The 26,840-nt window shown below is 35.3% G+C and overlaps 1 protein-coding gene across 1 annotated transcript in view; it reads right to left on the reverse strand.

Annotated features, from left to right (window-relative positions):
* Nucleotides 1-26,840, reverse strand: part of LOC150099881 (alpha-2-macroglobulin-like) — a 136,193-nt gene that overhangs the window by 47,825 nt on the left and 61,528 nt on the right. The window contains exons 8-9 of the mRNA XM_090403164.1: nt 15,514-15,586; nt 10,104-10,302 (exon numbers count right to left, since the gene is read on the reverse strand). Of these exons, the coding sequence (XP_090259290.1) occupies nt 10,104-10,302; nt 15,514-15,586 (272 nt within the window). The remainder of the gene's footprint in view (nt 1-10,103; nt 10,303-15,513; nt 15,587-26,840) is intronic.

Genomic DNA, 26,840 nt, shown 5'->3' on the forward strand with positions numbered 1-26,840 from the left:
AATTATCTGAGACTTTCAGGGCGTCAATGACTGATCGAAAGAGGTTATAAATCACCCAAACCAGCTATCATGCTTTCCCTTGAATTCATTCACGCTAGATTCATTCACGCTCACTACCCCTGAGGGCAATTATTCCACTCACTCACTGTGCTTTTAGAGTAAAAACCTAGCTGTTACCCTTTTCTTGACTGTGAACAAACTTAACCTCCATGGATATTCCTCCATGTTCCCTTCCCATCTTCAAATATAATGAAACATTTCACCATTTCATATTCTATAACACCTATTCAAACGATTATAGACCTCTATCACTTCATCCCTCTTTTTCCTGCCAACCAGTCTGTAATCTGCCCTCGTAATCTAAATCTCATAATCAGCATATAATCTTTGTAACTCTTCTTTGCACTTTCCAAGTCTTGTTTATACCTTTGTGATCCAGGAGACAAAATCTGCATACAATGATCTGAGTGTGGTCTTATCAAATCCTTAGACAAAGGCAAAATTACTTTCTTATCCTTACATGACAAAATTCGCTTCAACATAGCAATTATACTCTGATTTGTAATAGCAACTTTTACTATGCGACCTTTGAACTTTAATTTCTTATCCACCAATACACGAAGATCCCTTGCTTCTTCAGTGTCGTGTAGCATAACCCTGCTAATATACGAGATGCTGCTGGAACTCTAGTCACGCTAAAGTGCATAACTTGACACTTAATAATATTAAATTGATGGCCATTTCCGTTTGCCCAAATTTTCAGTCTGTTCAAGTCATTTTGTAATTGCTAAATATCAGTAGCAGCTCTGATTGTACTGCCTATCTTTGCATCATTGACAAACATCTGCACATCTGATGTTAGATCCCTCTTGATGTCATTAATGTATAGATTGAACAATAATGACCCAAGGACTGAACCCTGAGGTATACCACTGGTCACCTTAAATCTGGCAGATTCACACTCACTGTATACCACTTTTTGGTATCTGTCTGTCAACCATCCCCTCATCCAAGTCAACAGCTTATATTCCAATCCTATATTCTCCAGTTTTTGCAACAGCATTTCGTGTGGTATCCTATCGAATGCTTTAGAAAAATCCAACATCATCATAGTGTATGCATTCCCTTTATCCAACTCGGCCTTTACGTTGTTATAAAATTTGTGCAAGTTGCTAAAACATCACCTTCCTTTAGTAAACCAAAACTATATCTGTTATCCAACATCCTCATGTATACCGAAAGCACTTGTCGTAAAACCACAACCATCACAGAGATGTAAATAACACGTTTTCTCGGGCTACTTCGATGTTGATAAAAGTTGGTAGCATACAAATTTCGTACACAACAAACTCAGGATAATAGCAAACAAACTATATCGATTACAAGACAATGCTCCGACACACACACAAAAAATTATTAATCTATAAAGCATTATGCTAAATCATTTTAAGATACGCAATTACATCATGTTCAGTCTGCCCAGACTACAAACTTTCAGATTACAGTTGTTGCAATATAAAATGGTAAAACAAATAATCTGGGAACAATGAGAACAGATTCTATATTTCTAACATGATCAACAAATTGCCATTCGACGACAGAAACCTAGGGACCTAGTGAGAGTTGATACAGACGCTGTATACATATTATAGCTAGAGTGAAAATTAGAGGTAAATTACATACTTAAAGTATAACGAATTCCTCTCAAACATCAATACGTGGACAGAAGCCATATCATATCCAAATCCAATGCTCTTCCTTCACGCATGCAGTGGTTGTGTCCGTGAGAGCGTGTACTCACTGCTAAGTATTAACCAAACAACATGTATATATATAGATAGATAATCAGCTAACGCCTTTTTATTCCCGTATACGGAAGTAGGCGAGGCCATTTAGCCCTATCTAACTTTTGGAGACTGAGTGGGCAGTTCAATCTCCACTGGTACCCAATCAGAGACAGATGGCCCAAAGCTATCACTAATTAAGCGGTACGCAGTGAAGAGAGACGGCTCAAATGTGCCGCCATCTCGTGGTCCCTAACCCTAACACAATATATTTAATGTCTGAAATAATGTGGGTTCTACGGTCGATTTTCTTGAGTTTATAGGACGAAAAACCCGAGTTTCCGGGAGGAAAAATCCTCTTGCCCGTGCCAGAGATCGACTAACTCGGGAACCGGTCGAAAAAAGGCTTGGAAAAATTTCCTCTAGTCGCCGACTAGACTCGAAACTAAGTCTTCCTTCGTGCGGCCAAGTGCGGTGGTGTGCAAACGCCACATCCACTGAGCTACACAGGCTCATTATTATTATTTTTACACTTAATAATATTAAATTGATGGCCATTTCCGTTTGGCCAAATTTCCAGTCTGTTCAATATATATATATATATATATATATATATATATATATATATATATATATATATATATATATATATATATATATATATATATATATATATATATATATATATATATATCTGTGTGTGTGTGCGTGCGCATATCATAAATATATTTCTAAGCGGATACACATAAACAGAGAAATCTACACCTCGCTCTTGATGAATACTGAAACAAAACCACCAAACCACTGCCATCTATTATTTTCCTCAGACAAGCGCTGTAGAAGCTTCAAGGAAGAAAGCAGAAACGCCAGAAGAACAAACAAGTCTATCATAAATGAACATACGCAGCAATTTGTAAATTGAATTGTTGTTATGATAAAAAATGTAACAAAAATTTTTAATAATTTGTACATAGATAAGCGGAATACTACCAAACTTTGATACGGACATTGAATTATTATTCCTATCATTATTACTAACTTATATGTTGTAAATTTTCTGTACTAAATGCATAATATATAAAACGCTATTGAAATATAAATACAAATGACAATTTGCAGAAAAATTATGAAAAACTATATTCCATTCTTATTAATATTATTGAATTATGTAACAAATTTTCTGCTGTATCACTATATTGTAATAGTGCATACAGCTAATTAAAAACGTATTTGCGTATTTATATATAAAAATAATAATAATGCATTTTGCACTGAATCTTTGTATTGTACAGAGGACATAATGATATTTTCTTTGTATATTTGTAAATAATCCGTATGATAATAAACCTTGTCACTGTAAAAAAAAAATATTAATACAATTATTATTAATTTCGTGTTAATTTTATTTACTGTACCAAAACGTACTCAAAAATGAAGCTTTTCTGTCATGGTGTTAATCAAAAAGTGTAAACATTTTCTAAAAGGCCAATAAGATTGGTATTGATGTAGTTATAAAAATTATTATTGCTATTCTTTTACATATACCAATCATACCCATTGTAAAAGTCGTTTGTATTAATTCGTGTTAATTTTGTTTATATACTTTTGTGTACATGTGATTTCTTTGAAGGAGAATAAATATTTAAAAAAATATAAAAATTTTATTATTTTATATTCAATTAACAGAGTTCAGATTAACAAGAAACATGGAATTGAATAATGAAATCTTTGACTTGCAATGAATCCAGTTCGAGCCTTATCCAAAGGCCTAGGAATTGACTAGATATCGTCGTAAATTATGAGATGTCCTTATATGTGCAGTTGTCCTGGATTTGAGTTGAAATCATGTTGTATCTTCGAGACTCAACTTTTCCAGATGTTTCATAAATGTTCTTGGTATTGCTCCTAGCGCTCCCATGATAACTGAAACTGTCGTTGTTACCTTCTTGCTCCACAGGCGATGAATTTCGATCTCCAGTTCCCTATACTTGCTCAGTTTTTCGTGCACTTTTTCTTCTCTCTACCATCGCTTGGTATTGCGCATCAATAAACTACACGTGTTCTTTTTCGACTACACTGATGTCTGCCATATTAGATTCAGTTGTATATCTGTCTGAATTTCAGTGTCCCAAAATATCTTGACATTTTTCAAGGTTTTCAACCATGCGTACTCAAGTGATTTTGTAAGTTGGGAAAGCATATTTCCTGCAAAGCTTCAGTTCAGTGTACAGCTTTCTTACCGAATCATGTCTTTATTTTTAGTCCTTATGATCAGTCTTGCTGCAAGAACTAATTGGATGGTTCATTGTCTCTTCTTTATCTCTTCACAGGCGGCATTTGCTATAGTTGCAGAATGTTTCAATCTTCACATTTATTAAATTTGTTTGTAGTGCTTGTGCTTGAGCAGCAAACATTATACCCTCTCTCTCTCTCTCTCTCTCTCTCTCTCTCTCTCTCTTGATGTTGTCCTGCTGAAGCCATTGATAAGTTAAGTGACTGTCAATTTTCCCAACTTTCCCTTCAATATCTTTTAAATATTGACTATGCACTGCTTTTTTCCCAACCTTCTAATCTCTTTTACCATCACTTCCTCCTTGTGTTGCTATTTTCCTTCTACTACTGTTTTGAAAGCTTCAATTAACATCCTTTCTCTACTTTTCTTGATGTAATCGTTCAACCCTAGAAATATCTAGGTCAATTTGAACCAAATCGCGATAGGGTAAATGTGAGAAGTGACATCACTATAGTTAGCCCACAGATTAGAGACCCTTCGACACTTCTGCGCATGTCACACAAAGGAGAATCAATTCCGATAATAGGGTAATCAATCCGTATTGTGGGATGAGTTGTTTATTATTACACGTCGGGAAATTAACTTCTGTTTTATGATCATTGTAGTTAACTATGTTGCTTGTATAACAGTTGGAAAATTTTGCCTATAAAGCACGTGATTTCACGTGTTGGCGACCAATTCGGACGTCCTTCATTTCTTTCTCCTCTTCAGCATGAATCGACTATTCTGGGCAAGTTTCCAAGTGGAGATCTCTAAAGCGTGGCCATACTATACTCTCTCTGTCTGTTCTTATCAGATGTAGATAAGGGATGTCATTTCTCAGCTGACGATAAGTGACGTCATTTTGATATGTATTTTTATGACATCATTGTAGTGGGCATCTGCAAAGTCATCTGTGTCCTGGATGCATGAGTTGTGCGAGCAGCCTCTTTTTTCTTTGGTTGGATGGATGCATTATAGGTAATGGTTCAAGTATGGAACTCTGGGTAATGGTTTGATTGTGAAATTCTGGGATGTGTCTGTTGAGCCCAGTTGTCTCTGACATCACATTGTGTCTTTTGGTTCGAGCATGGAATTTGGAATTCTAGGAAACGGTTAGAGTATGGAATTCTGGGTAATGGTTTGATTGTGGAATTCTGAGAGATGGTCTTTTGACCCCAGTTATCAATGACGTCACGTTGTATCTTTTGGTTCGAGCAAGGAATTCTGGGTAATGGTTAGATTGTGGAATTCTGGGATATGGCATGATGCCGCCATCTGTCAGTGAGGTGAGGTGAGGTGAACTTTTGGTTCGAGTGTAGCATTAATGATTAGAGATTGGAATTCTGGGAGGATATTTATTCACATATTGGGGTCTTTGGCTCGATTGTGAAACTATAGGAAAATATTTGTATATAGGTGGTAGCACAAGTTTTCTAGTATAAGCGTTGGTATATCACCCCTAATTTTGACGATGGGAGAGCAACGTCAAAATTAGGGGTGATATACCCATCTCTTGACTCTAAACCAGAGTCAAGAGATGGCGCCAGCAGTGTTTTTTTTTCTTTAACATTGAGGTTTTCTTGTCAATACGTAGCAGACATTTTCTAAAATAATTAACTACTGGATATCAGTGATGTACCCCCATCCCCCACAAACATACAAATACTCACAATTTTTCCCTGCATTAATTTAACTGTAGTGTGAAGAGATGGCAGTACAATTTGGTATTTTAAGGGTGTGTGGTATTTCATCCCTATATTTTTAGTTTAATGTCAAGAGATATCATCACAGTTTTTTTTACATTCACGTTTTCTTATCAATAGGTAGCAGTAGACATTTATCTAAAATAATTATTACTGGATATCAGTTTTCCCCACTTTTTTCCCTTTTCAATCCCTGCATTCATTTCACAGAATGGATAACACATGGCAGTATGATTTGGTATTTTACTGTATGTGTCTGTGGTATTTCATATCTACATCTGATGAGAACAGACAGGGAAGTCAGTGACATTCTATCACTCCTTTCCCCTTACTCCTATTTGGTTCTTAGTGACTGAATTGCATTAAGGGATAAAATTATGGATTGATATATCAAATTATAAGCAGAATAACTGAGTAAAACATCTTAAATAATTTTGCATGTATAATTAAATAAAAATCTATGTTTCCAATAATCTTTTCACACATATAACTCAACCAATATTTTGATCTTCGTTAATGATTCCTTCAGTGGCGGCACGTAGCTTGAAATCGTGGGGGTGCTGCAACTTTCGAATTTTTCATACACACTGTAAGTAGAGTGTATACGTTTGGATAAAATATCAAAATTATGGTAAAAATTAAAAAATAAATTAAACATGAAAAACGTTATTCATTATCGATAAAATTATGCAGTTTGGTATAATTCAAAATTATTTTAAAATAAAATTCATTCCTTTAATTATAATTAAAGGAATGGATTTACAAATTTTGGGCTTAAAAATTAAATCCTTTAATTGTGATGTCCAAATATTTAAATAGACGGAGTAAACACAATAAGCACTACGAACACTGACTACTGGCGCAAACTGCATATAAACAACAGTGGAACTGCGCGATGGACAGTGACGCATTACGCTAATAGCTCGTGCTTCGCGCGTAGCAATATTACACTGTGGTAAACACAATGCTGCTAGCGTCCTTCGCCCTCCTAAGTGCTACAAGATGGATTTTTACTATTTTTTATACAAAATAAGAGAATTGTATAGATTGTTGATCATAAAATTAAATATCACAAGCGAATATAAATAAATTAATAAATATATTTATATATTGAGAAAAATTGGGGGTGCTGCAGTTCTGCAGTGCCCATGCACGGGCCGCCCCTGTATTCCTTTCTCACCAAATATGTAGAAGCGGTCTTCGTATAGTTTTCATTTTATAGATGTTAAAAGTTCATTACTTTTTTCCTAATTAAATGTTAACTCTTTTTACCCTACTTAACAGAATTGCATTAAGGGTTAATTTTTGGATTTATATATCAAGTGCTATACAGAATAACCGAGTAAAAATTCACGGTAAGTTAAACATGGAAAACACTCTGGCAACACCAAAATTTGTACATTTATGTTTACACATGAACATTTTATTTTATAGAAATGTTATTTACAAGTATATCAAAAAAGAACAATTCGAACATTTAATTACCTAGAAATATTTCACAAGATTTAGTTTACATTTTAATATTTTCCAATGAGTTTGATAATAAAAATGTTCATTACGTACTGTTTTTTGGTTACAATACATCAAAATAGCTGGTCACAAAAGAAGAGTCTTCTTTTGTGACCAGCTATTGTTCATGTGTAAACATAAATGTACAAATTTTGGTGCTGCCAGAGTGATTTTCATATTTAAGTTACGGTGAAATTTTTACTCGGTTAATTCTGTATAACAGTTGAAATATAAATCCAAAACATTATCCCTTAATGCAATTCTGTTTAAGTAGGATAAAAAGAGTTAACATTTAATTAGGATAAAAAAAAGTAATAACATCTATAAAATGAAAACTATACGAAGAACACTTCTGTATATTTTGTGACAAAGGAACCTTTGACACAGTTCAAAATATTGGTTGAGTTATAAAAAGATCATTGGAAACATAGATTTCTGCTTAATTATGCATGCAAAATATTTAAGTTTTACGTTATTTTGCTTAGAAGTTGATATATAAATCCATAATTTTATCCTTTAATACAATTCAGTCACTAGGAACCAAATAGGAGTAGGGTAAATGGGGGAATATAACTTCACCGTCACCCCCCCCCTCTGTTCTTATCAGATGTAGATATGAAATAGCACACACACTTAAAATGCCAAATCGTATACTGCCATGTGTTGTCCCTACTGTGAAATTAATGCACGGATTGAAAGGGAAAAAAGTGGGGAAAAGTAATAATTATTTTCGAAAAATGGCGACATCTCTTGACTCTAAACTAAAAATTCACATATTCAAAATTAGGAATGAAACACCACACACTTATACTAGAAAACTCGTGCTGCTACCTATAGACAAATATTTTCCCATAGTTTCACAATCGAGCCAAATATCCGAACACGTGAATAAATATCCTCCCAGAATTCCAATCTTTAATCATTACCCTTAATGTCACACTCGTGCCAAAGGCTCTCATTACATCACTGACAGATGATGGCAACAGGGCATATCCCAGAATTCCACAATTAAACCATTACCCAGAATTCCATACTGTAACCGTTACCTAGAATTCTATGTTTGAACCAAAAGACATAATGTGATGTCATCGACAACTTTGTTCAACAGACCACATCTCAGAATTCCACAATCAAACCATTACCCAGAATTCCACAATCAAACCATTACCCAGAATTCCACAATCAAACCATTACCCAGAATTCCATACTTGAACAATTACCATAATGCATCAATGTAACCAAGCAAAAAGGAGGGCGCTCACACAACTAATGCATCCAGGATACACATGACGTCACAGATGCCCACTACAATGAAAATACATATCAAAATGATGCCACTTATTTACTTCTGATCAATTTATCTACAGCTGAGAAATCATGTCGCGTATATAAAAAATATGATAAGAACAGACAGGGTTGGCAGTGACATCACTTCCCCCATTTATGCTATCCCTATTTGGTTCACAGTGACCTAGATATTTCTCACGCCCTTCTTCTTCTATTCTTTGCTTCACTTGAGAAGACCAGGTCCTCCACTTTACTGACTATTTACGACCTACTCACATCACTGCGTGTGTACAAGGCAGGATTCACTATCAATCTTTTTCCTGTTTTACGATTAAGCTGTTCGAATCGGCTTGTGTCGAGACAGTTATCTCTGCTGTGTATCTGATTACAGAGATGGCTCATGCATTGATTGCTGGTGCATTGTTGCCTCCATTCAGGTTGCATTTTAGAACTTATAACTCTCCTATATCCACTCACTGTTTTCTTTTTGACTTCTGAACCTAAAATGGCGTCTGCCTCAAGAAATCCTCGATATTTATAGGATTCGTGCTGCTGCAAGTTTTCAATCTTCTTTCCATCTGTAAATGTGGTCTCGTTGGTTTTTATATTCCCTCGAACTATGGAGATTTTTGCACATTTCTCAAATCCATACTAATGTCTTTATTTGACGATGCAGACTGTATTGAGCCGTGACTCAATTTCTCTGAGTGATTTTCCATATCCTTTGAGGTCATCCATGTATAACTAATCAGGTATTTTCCTTTCTTGCTTTGATATCTGTTATCCAAAGCTAGTTTTCTTTAGAACTAATTTTAGAGGAATCATTGCCAGGATGAAAAATAGAGGTGACATAAGACACCTTCAGAAACTCATCTCTTGATATTCGCTGTTCCGAGATTATCTCCATTGACTATTATTTGGGTTTTCCAAATGGGCATGACAGTTGTTAGGAATTTTTTATGTTTTTACTCACTCCAGAAATTTCTAAATTTATAACACTTTACAACCCAGCTCTGCGGCAAACACTCGCGTGCTTTCTGGTAATCAATCCTTGCCATATATTGGCATAGAATGATGTTACCAGAGTCGGCTTTTCATCTTTTCGAATTTTAAAAATTATTTACTCAATTAACAGTTCTTGCTGTTAGTCCAAACTGGACACAATGAACTGGAAAATCCACTGATATTGGAAGACTATGATATCGATTAAAGCACGTGTCACAGAACAGCGTGTCTTTTTTTGTTGTTGTTGTTGTTGACGGCGTGTTGTATTTCATCACACTGAATGATGATCAAGATAAAAGAAATCACACCCCGTTCCCATTGAGAAGTATTTAAACAATCACGGAGATCTACAGAGATCCTGACATTTCCAAGTAAACCCAATATTAACCTTTCTGTTTCTGTCTGCTACAAAGCACTGATTGGACAAATCTCCAAGCGACAGAATGTGCACTGTGATGGATACAGGAATGGAATGTGCTTAAATGTTAACAGTTAGTGCAATACCGTAATTCTTTAGCATATTAACAGACTGGTTCTTACCCGAGAGTATGAATATCCCACAGCCACGTTTCAGGAAAATAATCACGAATTTCTACTGCGGATGTTGTCTCAAGTTCTTCCTCTTTCTCTCTTTCTATCTCCATCTCTGCCTTGAACCTAGGGAATAGTGGCTTGCGATATGTACTAACGTTCGAATGTACATACTCAGGTTCAGTTTCAAATCCAGCACTATACAGGGCTGTAAAGAGAAAGAATTAGAGAAATGTCTGCTTATGAAGATCTATCAATGCACAGAAAAATGAAACCACGCATTTTGTGTGAGATGCGCATTCCTCCCACAAGTAACTCTAGAATTAGAAGATTTTTTAAATGCTACAAGGCCCCGATTACGTTTATTTACGGAAAAGTTTTAACTATTTCCTTTTTTGTATTTTCATTCTTTTACATTTTAATTATAAATAATCTTACGTTTACTCTACCGTTAATATATTTATAATTATGTAATCGGTTTCTTATTATACCGTATGAATTTAAGCCCAATAGAATTGGGTTTCAATAGTTCATAGTCAAAGATTAAACGAGAAAGTGCATGTTTGACATTTAAAGAATACACTGAGCAGAAAGAGGTCAACGGACACCCCCAATGGGAAAGGTACAACGTGACATGTAACAAGTCACCTGCTTGTAGCGGTATAAATTGCAAGAATACGATGGTCCCAAGTGAGTGCAATTATGTCCGGGTGAAATGGCTTCAAGAAAAGAACTCACGGAATTCTTTACTCGCAGCCACTGCTGCAGTCATCACAGTGAGGACTAAATCACCGAATAAGGTGGGCGCTAAGGGCTGTTTGTTCCTCACATTATCGTGTCCATTGAGCTCTTTCTAAGCAGTGTATGTTTGACATGTCAACTGATTGTTCGTTTTTCGCTTGTTTATCTGATAAGTCCTCATTTTTAATTTCACATCTCCAGAATGGGAAATTCTGGAGATGGAAAATTATTAACCTTATATTGAGAACTGAATTCGGTTCACTTTCCATATATCATGCGAGAAACCTTCTTAACGGCTTTTCTTCAACTGAAGATGAGCTAGCTGATCTCACGGGATGATAGACTGAATTTGTAACCCTTAAGCGTGGGATTTTTTATTCCGCAAAGCACGTTAAATCGGCAAAATCATACGGAATATAACAATTTAAATATGCTCATGCGAGAATTGAATTGTTTCGGTTGTGTTACGAATCGCACCATCAGCAGAAGATGAAGAAACCTCTCGGAAATCAACCTTGGCAACTTCTTCTTTCGGATTATTTCGCTAACATCATTGTTTTTCCAAAAAACACTACGAACGAAGTTTGTATTGTTCTCCCATTGGTGTTAGCCCTCGAATCTGCCTTATTTCACAGCTCACCTTTTCCTTCTTGTATAATTTTCTTGAGGAAGTTCCACTTGTTGATGAACAGAAATTTGTACAATTTTAGATTAAAGCTACCACTGAAATCTATCTTCGCTAGTTATTTCTTATTTCCGGTAGAATTCTTTCCTTTTCAAACAAATATGAACCATAAATAAGGCAAGATGCCTAAAAGGCATCTTGCCTTTATCATATTTTTGTTTAATATTATCCTCTTGTTGCGTCTAATATATATATATCAAAGATAAAGTTCAAAGATGGACAAGCGACAGTCGGTTATTTGTGATTGGGCTAAGTCAGGAAGGGCAATTTCAAGAGGTTCTGATGTGATGATGTAAGAGATTTTGAGCATGTTGGTGTTTAGACTCGTGTGTGTGTGTGTGTGTGTGTGTGTGTGTGTGTGTGTGTGTGTGTGTGTGTGTGTGTGTGTGTGTGTGTGTGTGTGTGTGTGTGTGTGTGTGTGTGTGTGTGTGTGTGTGTGTGTGTGTGTGTGTGTGTGTGTGTGTGATGTATAATGTTCTGTACTTTGTCCAGAAGAGAAAGAATGAGGTTAATCACAGTGAAGGAACTTTGCTTTAGAAAGTAAACGTCGCCAAGGATCTTTGAATCTCGGTGCATAAGTAACTGAATTTCAGGGATCACACTCAAACGTAGTAAGTGTTGCCGAGAAAATTGCCGCTCTGCATTACATTTCGTTTTTGCACGGATTAGGAGGTCATAGTTACACAGCGTAAGGTACTAATTAGGCTACGTTTGGATTTCTGTGCACAGATCTGGTCATTTGGCTTTGTTGACGATAAGGAAACATTGTAGAGAGTGCACAGGAGAATAACTAAAATTGTTTCAAGACTCATGAATGTTCAGAATGAGGGCAGACAGTATGAATATGATCTGCAAGAAGGTCTGTTTGGCAAGTAGAAGGGAGAGGGGGAGGTGATAAGACTGAGGAGTATAAGCTAGTGAAAGGACGTATCAGGAGATACGGGAAATGTTGGACGGAGTGAGGGATGATCAGAGAATGAGTAGTCATTCCTGGAAGATGTACACAAATCGCATGAGGTGCAAAGTTGAACTCTTTACGTGACGAGTGGTGAACGAGTGGATCGCATCGTCAGATGGGTGCTGAATGTTTTCAAGGGAATATTAAGTCGCACGAGATGAGTGTTCAGATTCCATGGAAGCTTGGAAGTAATACTGATATACTATCTAATTGTCAGTACAGCTTTGCCTTGGTCTTGGTCCTGACTGATTGGCACTTAGGTGTTAATGCGCTTGCCAAACGATGCTTACATCATGAAATAACTCCTCCAAACGCCCATGCTCCTGATCATTCTTTTCCTTAAATGCCAGTATATTCTAGAAGACTTCACCACTAGATTTACATCTTGCAAGATTTTGTCAGCCAGATGAAGGATGATGCAGTTGGAAAATGTTGAATACTTTTGTCAATTTTGAGGAGTTTAATCTCGTTACTTTCTAAACTTCCTCGTTCATCGAACCCATATTTGCTTGAAATGGTCACTTAATTTTAACATGGAGCACGTTGGCCCTTTTACTATAGTAAACTACTTTCGTCTAATTGCTAAGCCAGATCTTGATCTTCTAATCATGACCATTGCAAATTCAGCTCAAAATTCCTATGAACGATTCCTATAACAGAGGTAAAGAAGAAGGGTAAAGAAGAAGGGTTAAGGGTAAAGAAGAAGCTGCCAACTTCAAGCACATAATCAGTATTCTTAATGAAGTTGAGAAATCCAACACAGAATATGAAAACAAAATTCGCACAGCAACATCAGAAAATTCAATCCTATTTTAAAAAAGATGATGAATTGAAGTCGTTTACATTTCACGCGAGGTGATAAAGGCCATACACTGATCTCATATTTCAAAGTCAGATTCGGATGCAAAGAATCAATTCTACGCTGGTCACAGGAATGATAACGTAACAAGGATTTAAAGGAAACACCTTACCTTGTCTATATTGTTAGATGTAATGGACCCATTTAATAAATGGGCCCTAACTGCTTAAACTGAATGGGTAGACAATTTAGGAAGTTGGGCAAACACTTGATTTATAAATGAAAATAAGGGGTATTTGAAAAAATGATTGGAGGACTTTTATTAGACTTCTCTGCTAATACCTGTCCCAGTGTTGCACTTTTGGATTATGCGAAAAAGAAGTAGTTTTCATTTTAAAGGAGGCTGATTACGACCCTTAAAGTGATTTATAATAAACACGTTTTGTGTCAATTAAAGTAATCCCTTAACTGATTGGACCGTTGAAGGAGATCGCTAGTACATGTGACTGCTGAGCAGATTCCAGTTTTCCTTCACCAAGTACGATCAAAGTAAATTTACGAGCGTTTGATTTGAACAAACCTCTTCTCAGGCAACTGATGTCATATCCGCTTTCCAGATTACAAGCTGTTGGTCTGAATCCCTATAACAGCATGGACGGATCAGAATATTGCAGTGATAGATTTGAATCTTCATTTGAGTTAAAAGTCATAACCTTAATTATGAGACTCCTAAAGAAGTCATGAAAAATATCATCTTTATTCGGTAGTGCAAAGCTTCAGGATCACATAACACTGTCCCTTTATAACACAAGCGTAGTATAAGTTTAAGATTAAACACCTTTCATAAGGGGTTTTCACATTAAAAAATCCATAATGAAATCTAAACTATATCGAATAACAGATTTTCAAGACTGCATCTGTAAATCTGTTTGACCCATTTGAAAGCGTATTCTTAGCACTGCATCTGTACATCTGGGGTATTGGACCGATTTCAATGTGAATTCCCTTCTACACTGTTAGATGTTCATATCATCTAGTTGTTTACAGTATTTCTGAAATCAATTTACATCTCAAAATATCCTGGAAAACCTCTTTTTGCATCCTTCTCAGAATACCCAGGTAGATTATATGTTTCTATTGCGCCTAGGATCAAACCGTACAAGTTTAAAACGCTGACGAAACTGATAGTTTGGCCGCTACTATGGGAAGTACTTCATCAAGCTTTCAAGTCCGATAGGCTTAGATTTTCATCTCTATATTGCTGAAATACTGAAATAACCATATAAAATGGCTTTGGCTGCATCACAGGTACAGTTATAGGAAAACCTCAAAGTTAGTTCTCTCAACGAAATAAAATGGAAGCTACCTTGTTTTCAGGTACGTCAACTTATTTGAATATATTTTTCCAAACGACAGATTAGTCACGCTGAAAAATAATTCTAAACTTTGTGAACCAGAAATGACTTTGTCCTGCTCGTCAATGAAGCGGAACAAATCAAGTAATGAATTACTTTCTTATGTGGAATTTTCTCAATTCCAGCAGATTTGCTCAACAAGTAGGGTATTGCAGATATCCATTTCCACTGTAAAATGAGAGAGGTGTAATCCCAGTGGTCATTTAGAGAACAACAGAGGGAATATTATTCAGACGCAAAAGCCATCTGATTAAAGTTTTAAATTAATTTTGGCGAATGCGTTTATGCAAAATCATTGCTGATTACAAACAAAACTAGTAATGAACTCTGCAAAATGAACTCTATAGAAATTATCTTGAAGAGATCTTGGTAAATGAAAAAGGATCTATTAAGAATTCATTTTCTATTCTGATGTCGATGATTTGACTTCGATTTTATATTCTTGGTGATATTATCATCATCAATGTCTCTAACTGGCACTTAAGCGCCTTCGACCTTCTCAATATCCTTGGATGTCGTAATTTTAATTCTAGGATACGAAGGCTAGTACTAAGTCCAGAAGCATTCTTTTGCATGCAAATTGCCCGTGTTTTACTGCCCCGTTCTCCTGGCTGCGGGACGAAAAAGCAGAGTTTCCTTGGAGTCGCCTCATTATGAGTCAGGCTCGGCTAACATGCCATCATTTGAAATGCCCTCATAAAGTTCTCGTTCCGATTCGAACCGAACCAAGAGCTTCGTCTATACTGACTGAGCTACGAAGTCTCTCATACTAAAACAATCGCGAAGTGTTAATGTGCACACTGTGAGGTTAATCAACTTACTTCTATGCAGTCGTTGATGGCTGCAAGGCCGATTGTCTACAGTGAAATCAGTGATCAAAACCCGTCCAGATTCCTGAAAGATAAAGAAAATTAAACATTAATTAACATTCACGATTTTCTAGATGAATTTTTCTTTAGCAGAAAAATAACTGCATCAGATAATCATTACGTAGAAGGGTATTGAAAATTTGAACTTGTACAATGGTCAAGAGTCAGACGAATTGTAAATAATTCAGTATTTGCCATTAAGTGAATTCTCCGAAAACAGTTCATCGAAAACAGTTTACCGAATGTCAATTCATCAAAAAAGCAATTCGTCAGATAAGCAATTCATCGAACAAGAATTTAACGAATGGCAATTCATCGAATAAACAATTCGTTGAACCAGAGTTCATTGTACGACAATTCGTCGCAAATGCAGATGGTCGAATAAACAATTCACCGATAATAGTTCTCAAGAAATGACATTTTCTTGCAACTTCTTGCATTTTCTTGCATTTTCGTGTGTGTGTGTGTGTGTGTGTGTGTGTGTGTGTGTGTGTGTGTGTGTGTGTGTGTGTGTGTGTGTGTGTGTGTGTGTGTGTGTGTGTGTGTGTGTGTGTGTGTGTGTGTGTGTGTGTGTGTTTTCGATTAATTACGTTCGACGAATTACTTTTTTGAGGAACTGTTTTTCGATAAATTGTTGTGTGATAAATTTCCTTTGCTTAATTGTTTATTCAATTAAATGTTTTGGATTATTTTTCTGAATGCCGTAATCTCCATGGTAAGGAGAGGTTCTACCTGTGTAGAACCTCTTCTTACCATGGACTTCTTACACTTCTAATCGTAGAAGTGTAATAGAAAAGGAGTAAGACAGCGCATATTACATTCAACCTCTTGGGTTCTAGTCCAGTTTACTCGTAAGTATTCTCTTACGTACCGTTTGGAATGGCACAGAATGTTTTTTGTGTTTTCCATATTTCCCGGTCGTCCTATCGTTTTAATAAAAATGTCAGTTTTGTCCCGTTTTTAATAAAAACTATACCTATGCTTTAATACTGGTCAGTCATAAATTATTATTCTTAACCTATAATCGTATATCAACATCATGGATATCAGTAATTTGTATAACCACGGAGTCGCATTTTTCGATACTAAATATCGACATCTGCAGTGATTTATTCAAAGAAAATAATAAAAATGAATGTCGGCAACACTTGCACGTCTCAGACACGGCGTCTGTTCTGCTGTAGCGTTAGGTTTTGTTTTGCCCGTATGCTAACCGGTGGCTTTGTTATTCAATGCCGGTGGTTTAAATTTCATATTTTTTAAAGCTTTAAGTCTATCCTTGCAGTGTCAAAGAGCAGTTTTAATGACGATCTCAATAAAGAATTCAAATTTATTAAACTGAACAAGCTGTGTAGTGATGGAACAAAAGTGGTATGCCGACATTGTATGTCCATTTTTCTGTTGCTCACGGAGGCAGAAGCGATATCAAACAACATCTAAGGGCGAGAAACATGAGGATGCTGAAAAGACTCTGGCTTCAGTTAAAAACATCAGCTGATTTGTGGTGATAGCGAAAGCGATAAAATTGCAGCAAATGAAGCTCTTGTTGCTTATCATACTGTCCGTCACGGCCAAAGTTTTCACGCAAATTACTGCTTGTCGACATTGATGAATAAAATTTATGAACTAAGTTTCTTCAGCACGTACTAAATCAGAAGCAATAATTACCAACGTTTTATCACCATACATGTTGGCGAAGTAATAGAGGGTTTGAATAAAGCAAAAAACATTACATTCAGTTTAGATACAACAAACAAAAAGATCAAACTCTTTCCAATCGTTGTGAGGTACTTTTCGCCAAATTGTGGTGTTCAAAACAAAATTATAGTCTTTATTTCCTTACTTAGTGAAATATCCCACCTACAGTGTGTTATGTTGAAGGCTGTAAGAGACAAATTTGCCTTACAAAACAAAATTTTTGCTTTGTGTGCAGATAACACGAACACCAATTTTGGTGGTTTCAAAAGACAGCAAAATTAATGTGTGACAAAACTAGAAACTGAACTGAAGAGGCAGATTATCGGTATTGGTTGTGGGGCACACATTATACACAATTGTCTCCAGTGTGCTGTCGACTGTTTACCAATCGATATTGAATATTTTGCAGTGAAAGTAAACAAAAACTTCAACATATACACAGTCAGAGTTGAAGAACTGAAAAACGTTTGTGACTTTGTAGGAAACAATTAGGCTAAATTGTTTGAGCATGGAATTACAAGATTTTTGTTCTTAGGTCCATCAATTGACAGAATTTTAAACATCTTTGATGGGCATCGTTCTTATTTTCTTTCTCAAAAACAATGTCCTGTTATGTTGCGAAAACTGTTTGAAATTGTGGTGGTCATTTGCAAGAAAACAAGTGTCTACGCCAAACATACCTTAGCCTAATTGAAAAAGATAATATTTCAGCTAAAGAAGTAGCTGTGAACATTGAAAGTCTTGTAAACAATTTAGAGTCCATAAAAATTGAAGTGTGTTTAACTACTAATATCACCAAACAACTGAAAATGTTAGTAAACTGAGATTAAATTAATAAGGCTAAGTTTTTTGAGGTGGTTGAAAATTTATATGAAGCCAGCTTAGAATATGTCAACAAGTGGAAGTGCAGTTTAGGAAACACTGAGAAGTTCAAGTGGGTGCTATTAAGGAAGATACCTGAATGGAAAGAAATACAGGACAGCCTGAACGAGGAACCCATCACACGCACAGAAACAGAAGAAACTCGTGTATTCGATCAGTGAACCCTCATAAAATCTATAATTGTGAAGCAGTTGGATACTTGGAATAAAAACTGCATTCCTGTATGTGATAGATGAGTACAGAATTTTTCTGAAATGAGCGAAAAACGCCTAGACTGTCAAGAATTTTGTAATATTGTAGAGTATATTCTTTGTCTTCCAGGAAGTACAGCACCTGTGGAGAGAATGTTTTCTGTTATGAACAGGATGTGGTCAAAGGAGAAATCTAGATTAAGTGTTGAGACAATGAGGGCTATGTTAGTTGTAAGACAAAATTGGGTCATGGAGTATCAGAAGCTTTATTATAAGCTGTTGAAAGACCGAAAATTTGCTGCATAAGATCACTTCATCGGAGAAATATTCATGGTACGATCGTGTTGTTAAACAGTCCTCCTCTACGTTTACCTATAAATTTTTGTATGGGTTCTGTCACTGAAGAATAATGCAAGCTCAATATTTTTATGTAATGAAACTTTTTAGTCGTCTTGCTTTTTCATGAATGCAGATTATTACATAACCCCAGTCCGGTTTTTGCCATCTCAATATCTCGTTTTTGTCACGAGGAAATATGGTCAGTCTAGTCCTGAGAACACCAGAACGAGCTTCTGAATAGAAATACTTGTCTGTGTGATATCCTTTCCATTTTCACTATGACTAAACAGTTTACTTACGGTAATTATCTGTAACAGGAAATGGCTCATCATCTCTTTCTGCCGAATCAATGCGCGCGTGATCTGGGTTGCTAGCACAACCCAGCGACCTTTATAGGTCGTTTATAGGTGACATTCTAGACAATTGTGCGCTTCCAATTTTATGGCAGCAGTTTGGTGAAAGTGTATTTCCAAGGTGACCAAAACACTCAAGGTCACTTACGTACTATGTCCTACAACAAGTGGGAGGAGCCAATGTGTGAAGAAGTCGGGCTATACTCCACACATTTTCAACAGAAGCTGCAGTACCAGTGATCGGAATATCGGAAACCATCTGAAAGCAAATACTTTCAAATTAGCTAATCGCACTGCCAACAATATCGAGCAAAAAAAAAAAAAAAAATCGCAGGGTAAACGCAGCGAAATGCAGCAAAATATCCATTCCTGACCTCACTATTACGGATAATTAAGATTCGAACGGAGATATGATGAAAGCAATACTGAATTCCAAATAATACAAGTCAACCAACTTTTTCTTGCAAGTCAACCAAATATTTAGGAGTGCTCAAAAAAAGGGGACGCTCCTAAACGAAAGCTAAAATAGCCGTAAAAAGTAGTAGTTTTTGAGAGGAATTAACATGGGAATTTTCCCAGAAATAATACAAATATTTCAGAATTACGAACAATACTTCCAATGCAATAACGATAGGGTGAAAGAAGTGCTCGCAACAGTGCATGGGATACAAAATCTAACCTACTGGCAGTAACGGAAGAGCAATAAAACGTTAAGCTCGAAAAACTACGAAAAGAAGTAAGAAACCTTACGTCTCAAGTGAAACGCGTGCTGCATAAAAAACGGAAAAAGGAATTACCACCTGATGGCCTACCCAAAGAAAGGAAGGAAAATATAAACCATCTGGTACAATCGACTGGCACAGCAATCAGTGTACCATCACAACATACACGTACCAGCGTTAATCGAGAACCACAAGAATGTTTGTTTAGTTATTAATTAAATAAAATAAAATAAACGCTGATGAGACTCATAAAAAATTTAATAAACCTAATCATATTTTAAAGAGATTTTAAAGAAATTTAAAGACAGTACAGAAAATAGACGCTTACCAGGAAATCTCTCCTTGAATCCGCAAATTGTGACTCCATGGGATCTAACAGCACTGAAAAAAAAAACGAATCAATAAATAATTAGACTGTGAACGCTCGCGGGCGCGCATGCGTTTGTGTTTTAATCCTACCACGAGGTACTTCACGTACTCCTTTGCATGTAATGCAGATATTACATGTAGCATGTTAATCGTTTGATTAACATTTATGTTAATATTTTTGTATCAATATTCATATTTTCATTCAAATTAAGTGGATATTGAATCCAACATTATTTCTTAGCCGAATAAGAAACTCAAAGATAGAAAATCTAATCTAAGAGTTTCATGCCGAATATACAAAACTATAAAAGCTCGGCGAGTCCAAGCGTAAGCCAATACCTGGTAGAATGCTAGGGCAACTCGTAGTAAAGGTGAAGCAAGCTCCGATCACTGTCTTTGGTATTTCTCCTAATGTAAAACACAACTCCTACGAGATGTTTTCTGTTATACATTATGAGGAGAGGTCACTACCCAGACCGGTTTCAACCTTTTTTGAGGTCTCATCGGTGAGTAGGTAGAACGAGTAAATACCAAGATTTCAGTCTCTCTAATAGAAAATCTAATCTCTTAGATTAGATTTTCTACCTTTGAGTTTCTTATTCGGATAAGAAATAATGTTGGATTCAATATCCACTTAATTTGAATAAATTTACTTCGCCGAAGTGAAGCCTATTGGCTCTTTATCTCATTAATGTTTTCATCTATATTTATATTTTTAAATCTAGATAAATTTACACTATACAATCCAAACCGTATGAGTAGTTTATGTTACATTATAATGATTGGCGTTTCATCCTATTGGCAAAATTACCTAATTCTGAGTAATACTTTCCGATCAATCTCTGTTTGACCCTACCCACTCGTCTCCCAAAGTGATGGCGTGTCGTATTAGGGGTATCCGAATGGAGCCTCAATAGCTGACAGTCGGAAAATATATGTGATCGACAGTCTGTAGAAGGTGTGGACTGCAAACGCATGATGGCGATCCCAGGATATGGAATCTGTGTGGGTAGTGTCTTAATTTTCCATGTCCCGTTAGTAGCGTAGTTAAACCTGAAGAGATGGCGTGCATTATCAGCAGAAGGCTGCTTCTTATATTTATCATGAATTCGTTTCTTCTTGATCCGTTTTTTGATGTTTTTCATTCTTTTTCCACACAAGTTTACACTTATTTCTCCTGCAAGTGTTTTTGCAGATTTTCAACACTTTCGGAAAGTTATTTCTAGCCGTTCGTCTAAGCCACTTCTTTAGCCAGCTGATCCGCTCGGTCGCCATCCCAATATGCGCCCTCTCCCACAGAACTTGATTTCCCATCCCTCTAGAGTGATATTCCTTATCATGCTTCGTGTCTACTAACGCTAGGTGGTTCTTCTGGATTTTTATGCAGCCAGTTCTCTACTGTAATAACTGTAAATTGTTACCGTCTTTTAATGAGGGATATTTCACTTCTAATTCCCTGAGATATGTAAGTGAATGGACTATAGTTTGGTTCTTCCGTCCTCTCTCTTCAAACATCCAGACTTCTTCTTGGTTGTTTGAACAGAGGGGATGCAGTCTGGAGCAGCGCTCTTGTATAATAGACTGTCTGTAATGTGGAATGAAAGAATAACTGACGTTTCCTTAGGTTTTGCTTCCATCAGTGTACTCTTATATATAGAATCTCACTTTCAGAGGGTTTTCTTCCCTTAATATATGTTTTTTCTACCAGGTAAATCCACCTATTGCAGCGATTTGGGAGTTCTAAGAGGTTCGGATCAATTTTGACATTTCCGCTATCTTCCGGAAGTAACTTTATATCTAAGAGAGAATTCTTGCATCTTCAAGCAGATCGGTGTTAAGCCAGGAATGCCGCAAGTTGCGTCGAAAGAGATTCTCCTGTATCCTTCAATTATTCCTATGGCTATAAGGGTTTGAACTCTGTTCAACTTTTGTTGGTTTTTCTTAGATTTTGTTGCATCTTTCAAAGCAGGTGAACCGTACGATATCAATGATAGTATAGCTCCTTCATATATCGTTTTTTAGCACTTTTTTAGTCTAATTCACAGTTTGTCCTTGACCACTTAGCTAGAAGATTTACTATTTGTAAGATTTTTTTCAAAAACTTATGAAATGTACTTGCTGAAGTTAAATTTGTTGTCTATTGTTACTTCAAGGTATTTTACAAAATAGCTACCCCTAGAACGTCACCATTTAGAAAGACCGTTAGAGGTATGTATAATATTTGACGTGCTTTGTAAGGTACTTTAGACTTGCTGCTGTTGAAAGTAATTTTCCTCTGACGCGCCCACTCCTCAGATTTAAAAACTTCTTCATTGCCATGTACAATGTCATATACAAAAGTCGTTGACATTAATATATCAAAATTTGAAACGTTCTAAAGTAGCGGGAGTGATCAACAGTATCTTTAAACTTAACAAGGTTAAAATCATGAAAGAATAAGCGTTTGTGAAGTTTTGACGAGCTCTTCTCTATTTGCAAGAAAATCTATTATGTACCATGAATACAGCCAACAAGATGGGATACGCACAAATCCCAAGGCTCGCATTGTTCAAATTTTCGAAGGGGAGCACACTCCTTGTGTTCCCCTTGCCGCCTTATTCTTCTCATTGAATCCATCGAATATTTCTGGGATCATGTGAAACGTAAAACCCTCCGGTTGATTCCTTCTGGACCAAGCAGTCAGTCAAAAATAACGTAATTTTTCGAGGTAAAATTATTTTTTCTTCGTACACATACAATTTAGCAAAGTGAAGGTCTGGAGTTTTGTTCATTTAATGGTATGTTCATCCCCGATGTGGAGACCGGGTTAAAGAATAGTCCCAATGTAGCCCATACACTTTGTAAAGGCGACTAAAATGGGTGCCTGGGGTATAGTTGGGCCACCCTGCCTCCAGCGGACAAAAATTGGGAGGCCTGGTCCACCAGGTTGGGGGATTGGCAAACTAACAACCCATTCCTGTAAAAAATATCTCTTGTTAAGAAAGCTAAACAACTGAAAGCTGGACTGACCACAAGGAAGCCATACATGAAAAGGAAAAGGTTAATGAATTTTGGAATATGGAATGTTAGAACAATGTTACAGGTAGGGAAAATGCAAAGTATAGCAGAAGAGTTAAAGAAATATGAATTGGATGTTACAGCATTAGAGGAGATAAGATGGAGGGGAAAAAGAAGAACAATTGAGATTATATTATGTATTACAGTGGTGCTGAAGAACAAGGAAATTACGGAGTGGGATTTATTATTAGAAAGAAGATAATAAAATCAATTTCAGGATTCACGCTAATAAATTAAAGAAGGAAATTCGATAATATCACTTTTATTATCGTATATGCCCAGACTAAAAATGCTGACAAGTTTGTGATAGATCAATTTTATGACAATTTACAAGAAACAAGTGAAAAAATAAAAAAAAATGATGCCATGATAATACTAAGGGATTTTAATGCAAAAATAAGGAAAGAAGACATTTCATGAAGTATTTAAAAAGTACAGTCTACATGAAGAAACCGATGAAAATGGAAATAGAGTTATACAATTAGCAATATCAAATAAACTTAGAATAATGAGTACATGTTTTCAACAAAAGAAGATACATTTGGGGACCTGAATTATTCCAACAAGAAAAGGTTGTAATCAAATAGATTATCTCCTGATTTTAAAAAGAGGAGCAAGTTCAGTCAATGATGTACAAGCATATAGAGGTGCAAATTGTGACTCTGATCATACGTTAGTTTAAATTTAATTTAAATACAGAATATCAAATGTAGACCAATCGAAAACTGAAAGGATAAAGAAATCGAACACTAAAGAATTCCAAAATAGAGAAATAATTGATAAATATGAGAAGAAAATAAAAGATAATATTAAAGAATAGAAAAAGGAAAGAATATAGAAGACAAATGGGACTTAATCCAACAAACAGTCATAAATGCAGCTGAATACTTTTCGTTGCTTTGTTTTCCAGTTGAATTGAAAAATAAAGCAACTAAAAGTATTACAAAGAAAGACAAGAAATAATAGAGAAGAATATGAAGAGAAAAGAAAGCAGGTAAATAAAATTTGTATAAAGAAAAAGCAAGAAAGAAATGATGGAGAAGAAAGTGGAACTAATAGTGCTGTAAAACGAGTAAAGAGAAACTAGAAAAGTTTACAAAGAACTAAAACAGTTAATACATAATTTTGATACACAAATGATACGATGTAAAGATAAAGAAGGAAAAGTATAACTGAGAAAGAATTAGTTAAAGAAAGATGAAAGGAATATTTTAGTTAATTATTTACTATGACAGCAAAAGGAAATAACGAGTACCAGGAGATTGAAATAATTGTAGAAATATAGAAGAAAGAATTAATGAACGAACTTATAAAGAAATAATGGAAATAATAAAATAAATGAAAAGATTTAAAGCACCAAGATTAATTGGGATAACAGTAGAACTCACAAAGAATGCAGGTGAAACTGCATGGAAAGAAATTTATTATTTGATATCAGGTATAAGGAAAGAAAAAAAAAGCTAAATAATTGTAAAATTGGAATAATCCAGCTAATATATATAAAAAAGGAGATAAGATGAATTGTCAGAACTATACAGGAATTACATACAAAATTTTATCAAGTATGATATATGAATTATTAGAACCATATATAGAAACAATAATAGGAGAGCAGCAGTGTGCTTTCAGGAATAAAAGATCCACAATTGATAATATATTTATGCTACGAAGTATACGAGGATAAGAAAAATGTTTAAAATATGATATAGAACTTCAAAATTTATATACTGGTTTCCAACAAGCATTTGATAAATTAAATAGGCAAGAAATGATACATGGCTTGAAAACACTGGAAATAGCACGATCATTAATTAGGATAATTAAAATTATATTAGAAGGATCCAAAGCAATATTTAAAACACAAGGGAAATCAACGAACCCTTTTGAAATAAATCGTGGAGTAAGACGAGGAGATGTGCTTTCAGCAAGTCTATTTAATTTGATACTTGAAGCAATAATAAGAAAGTTAAATATGAGAGGATTTATAAATAATAAATTAATACATATATGCGCGTGCGGAGACGATATAGCAATAGTAAGTCGCAGGAGAAAAGATTTAGGAGAGAAATTTGAAGAACTTAATAGAAACTCTAAATAATTCGTTTACAAATTAACGAACAGAAGAATAAATATATGCAATGTGGAAAGACGGTAAATAAACATATTACAAGATGTAATATAGGTGAATACAGTTTTGAAGTTGCAGATAGTTTTTAATATTTAGATTGATTAATAACAACAAAAAAATAATATATACGAAGAAATTAATAGTAGAATCATGGCTGGAATAAGTATTGTTATATTTATAAAAAGTTAATGAGTAATAAGTTTCTTAATCGTAATTCTAAATTAAAACTTTATAAAACAATTATAAGACCTGTGACAGCATACGGATGTGGCACGCGTCCATTAACACAAAAAGATCTTTGAAAGGAAAATATTAAGGAAGATACGAGGATGTGGACCAATTAAAGAAGAAAATGGGATGAGGAGAATTGGAACGAATAATCCGCTTGAACAACTAATTAATGGGGAAGATATGGTAAGATATATAAAGACACAAAGAATACCATGGTTGGGGCATAATAGAAAGAATGAAAAAGATGGAGGAGTTACAGAAATATTTGAATGGAAACAATTAGGACAAAGGAAGATCAGGAAAAAGACAAATTGATGATGTACGAAAAGATCTTACAACTTTAAAAGTGAAGAATTGGAAGAATATTGTACAGAAAAGAAAAGAATGGCTAAAAATTGTTTTCAACTCATAAAGAGTTGTAAAGCTAGAAGAAGAAGAAGAAGAAGAGGAAGAAGAATGGGATGTACATAGACTCATATATTTCATTTCTTTGGTTACTAATTCAATATCTTTTTTTTTCCGTTTTGTCATCCTGTTCGAGCTGTATTCAATATGCATCCCAGAATTCTCGTTTTGTTTTTCTAGATTCTTTGTAAGTTTCACTTTTGTGTCTGTTGTACTTTCCCTCATTAGATTTATCTTGAAGAAATGCTAAAAAGATGTTGTCCTATTCTTTCCAGTAGTTTCACTTCATCGGGATTTCTTCCATTTATTCTGTTACACCTGATATGTTAGGAATATAGTATTCTCAGCCATCATGGTGTAACATAAAGAATAAATATCATAAGTTAAAACCCCTACAAAAAAAAATGAATTATTTAATGGAAAATTTTTTGCATCCAGTAAAATGTATAAAACGTAAGGGTGGTTGTTAAAGTAGCTGATAAAGGAAGGAATGTATTAATATTGTAATATGACTTAAAATAAGGAATTCTAACTAAATAAGTAGCTAACAAAGGAAAATATAGATTAATATTGTATTACGATTAAAAATGAGAGCGTTAAGTAAATAAGTAGAAATGGGTGAGTCATAAAATACGTTATGTGAGAGATTAAGTTATTAAGTAGAATTCATAGAAAAAGTTTGAAAGGGGATTAAGTCAGGCTAGCACAAGAAAAGAAAAGCTATCGCTTAGGGCCGATCCCCGGATTGAAACATTGATACAGGCTTGCCGATCAAATGACGTTTGGGGAAAAAACGCCACCCTAATTGGTCGATGATTAAAAAACAAGTACAAGGAGGATAAAGGAAGTAAGAAAAGGTGCCGTTAGGGAAGCAGCTATAAAAGGGTTGTAACCCCCACAAAGA

The sequence above is a fragment of the Typopeltis vanoorti genome, chromosome 13, assembly GCF_054136105.1.
Source record: "Typopeltis vanoorti isolate ZY-2024b chromosome 13, IOZ_Tvanoo_1.0, whole genome shotgun sequence".
Classification (NCBI taxonomy): domain Eukaryota; kingdom Metazoa; phylum Arthropoda; class Arachnida; order Uropygi; family Thelyphonidae; genus Typopeltis; species Typopeltis vanoorti.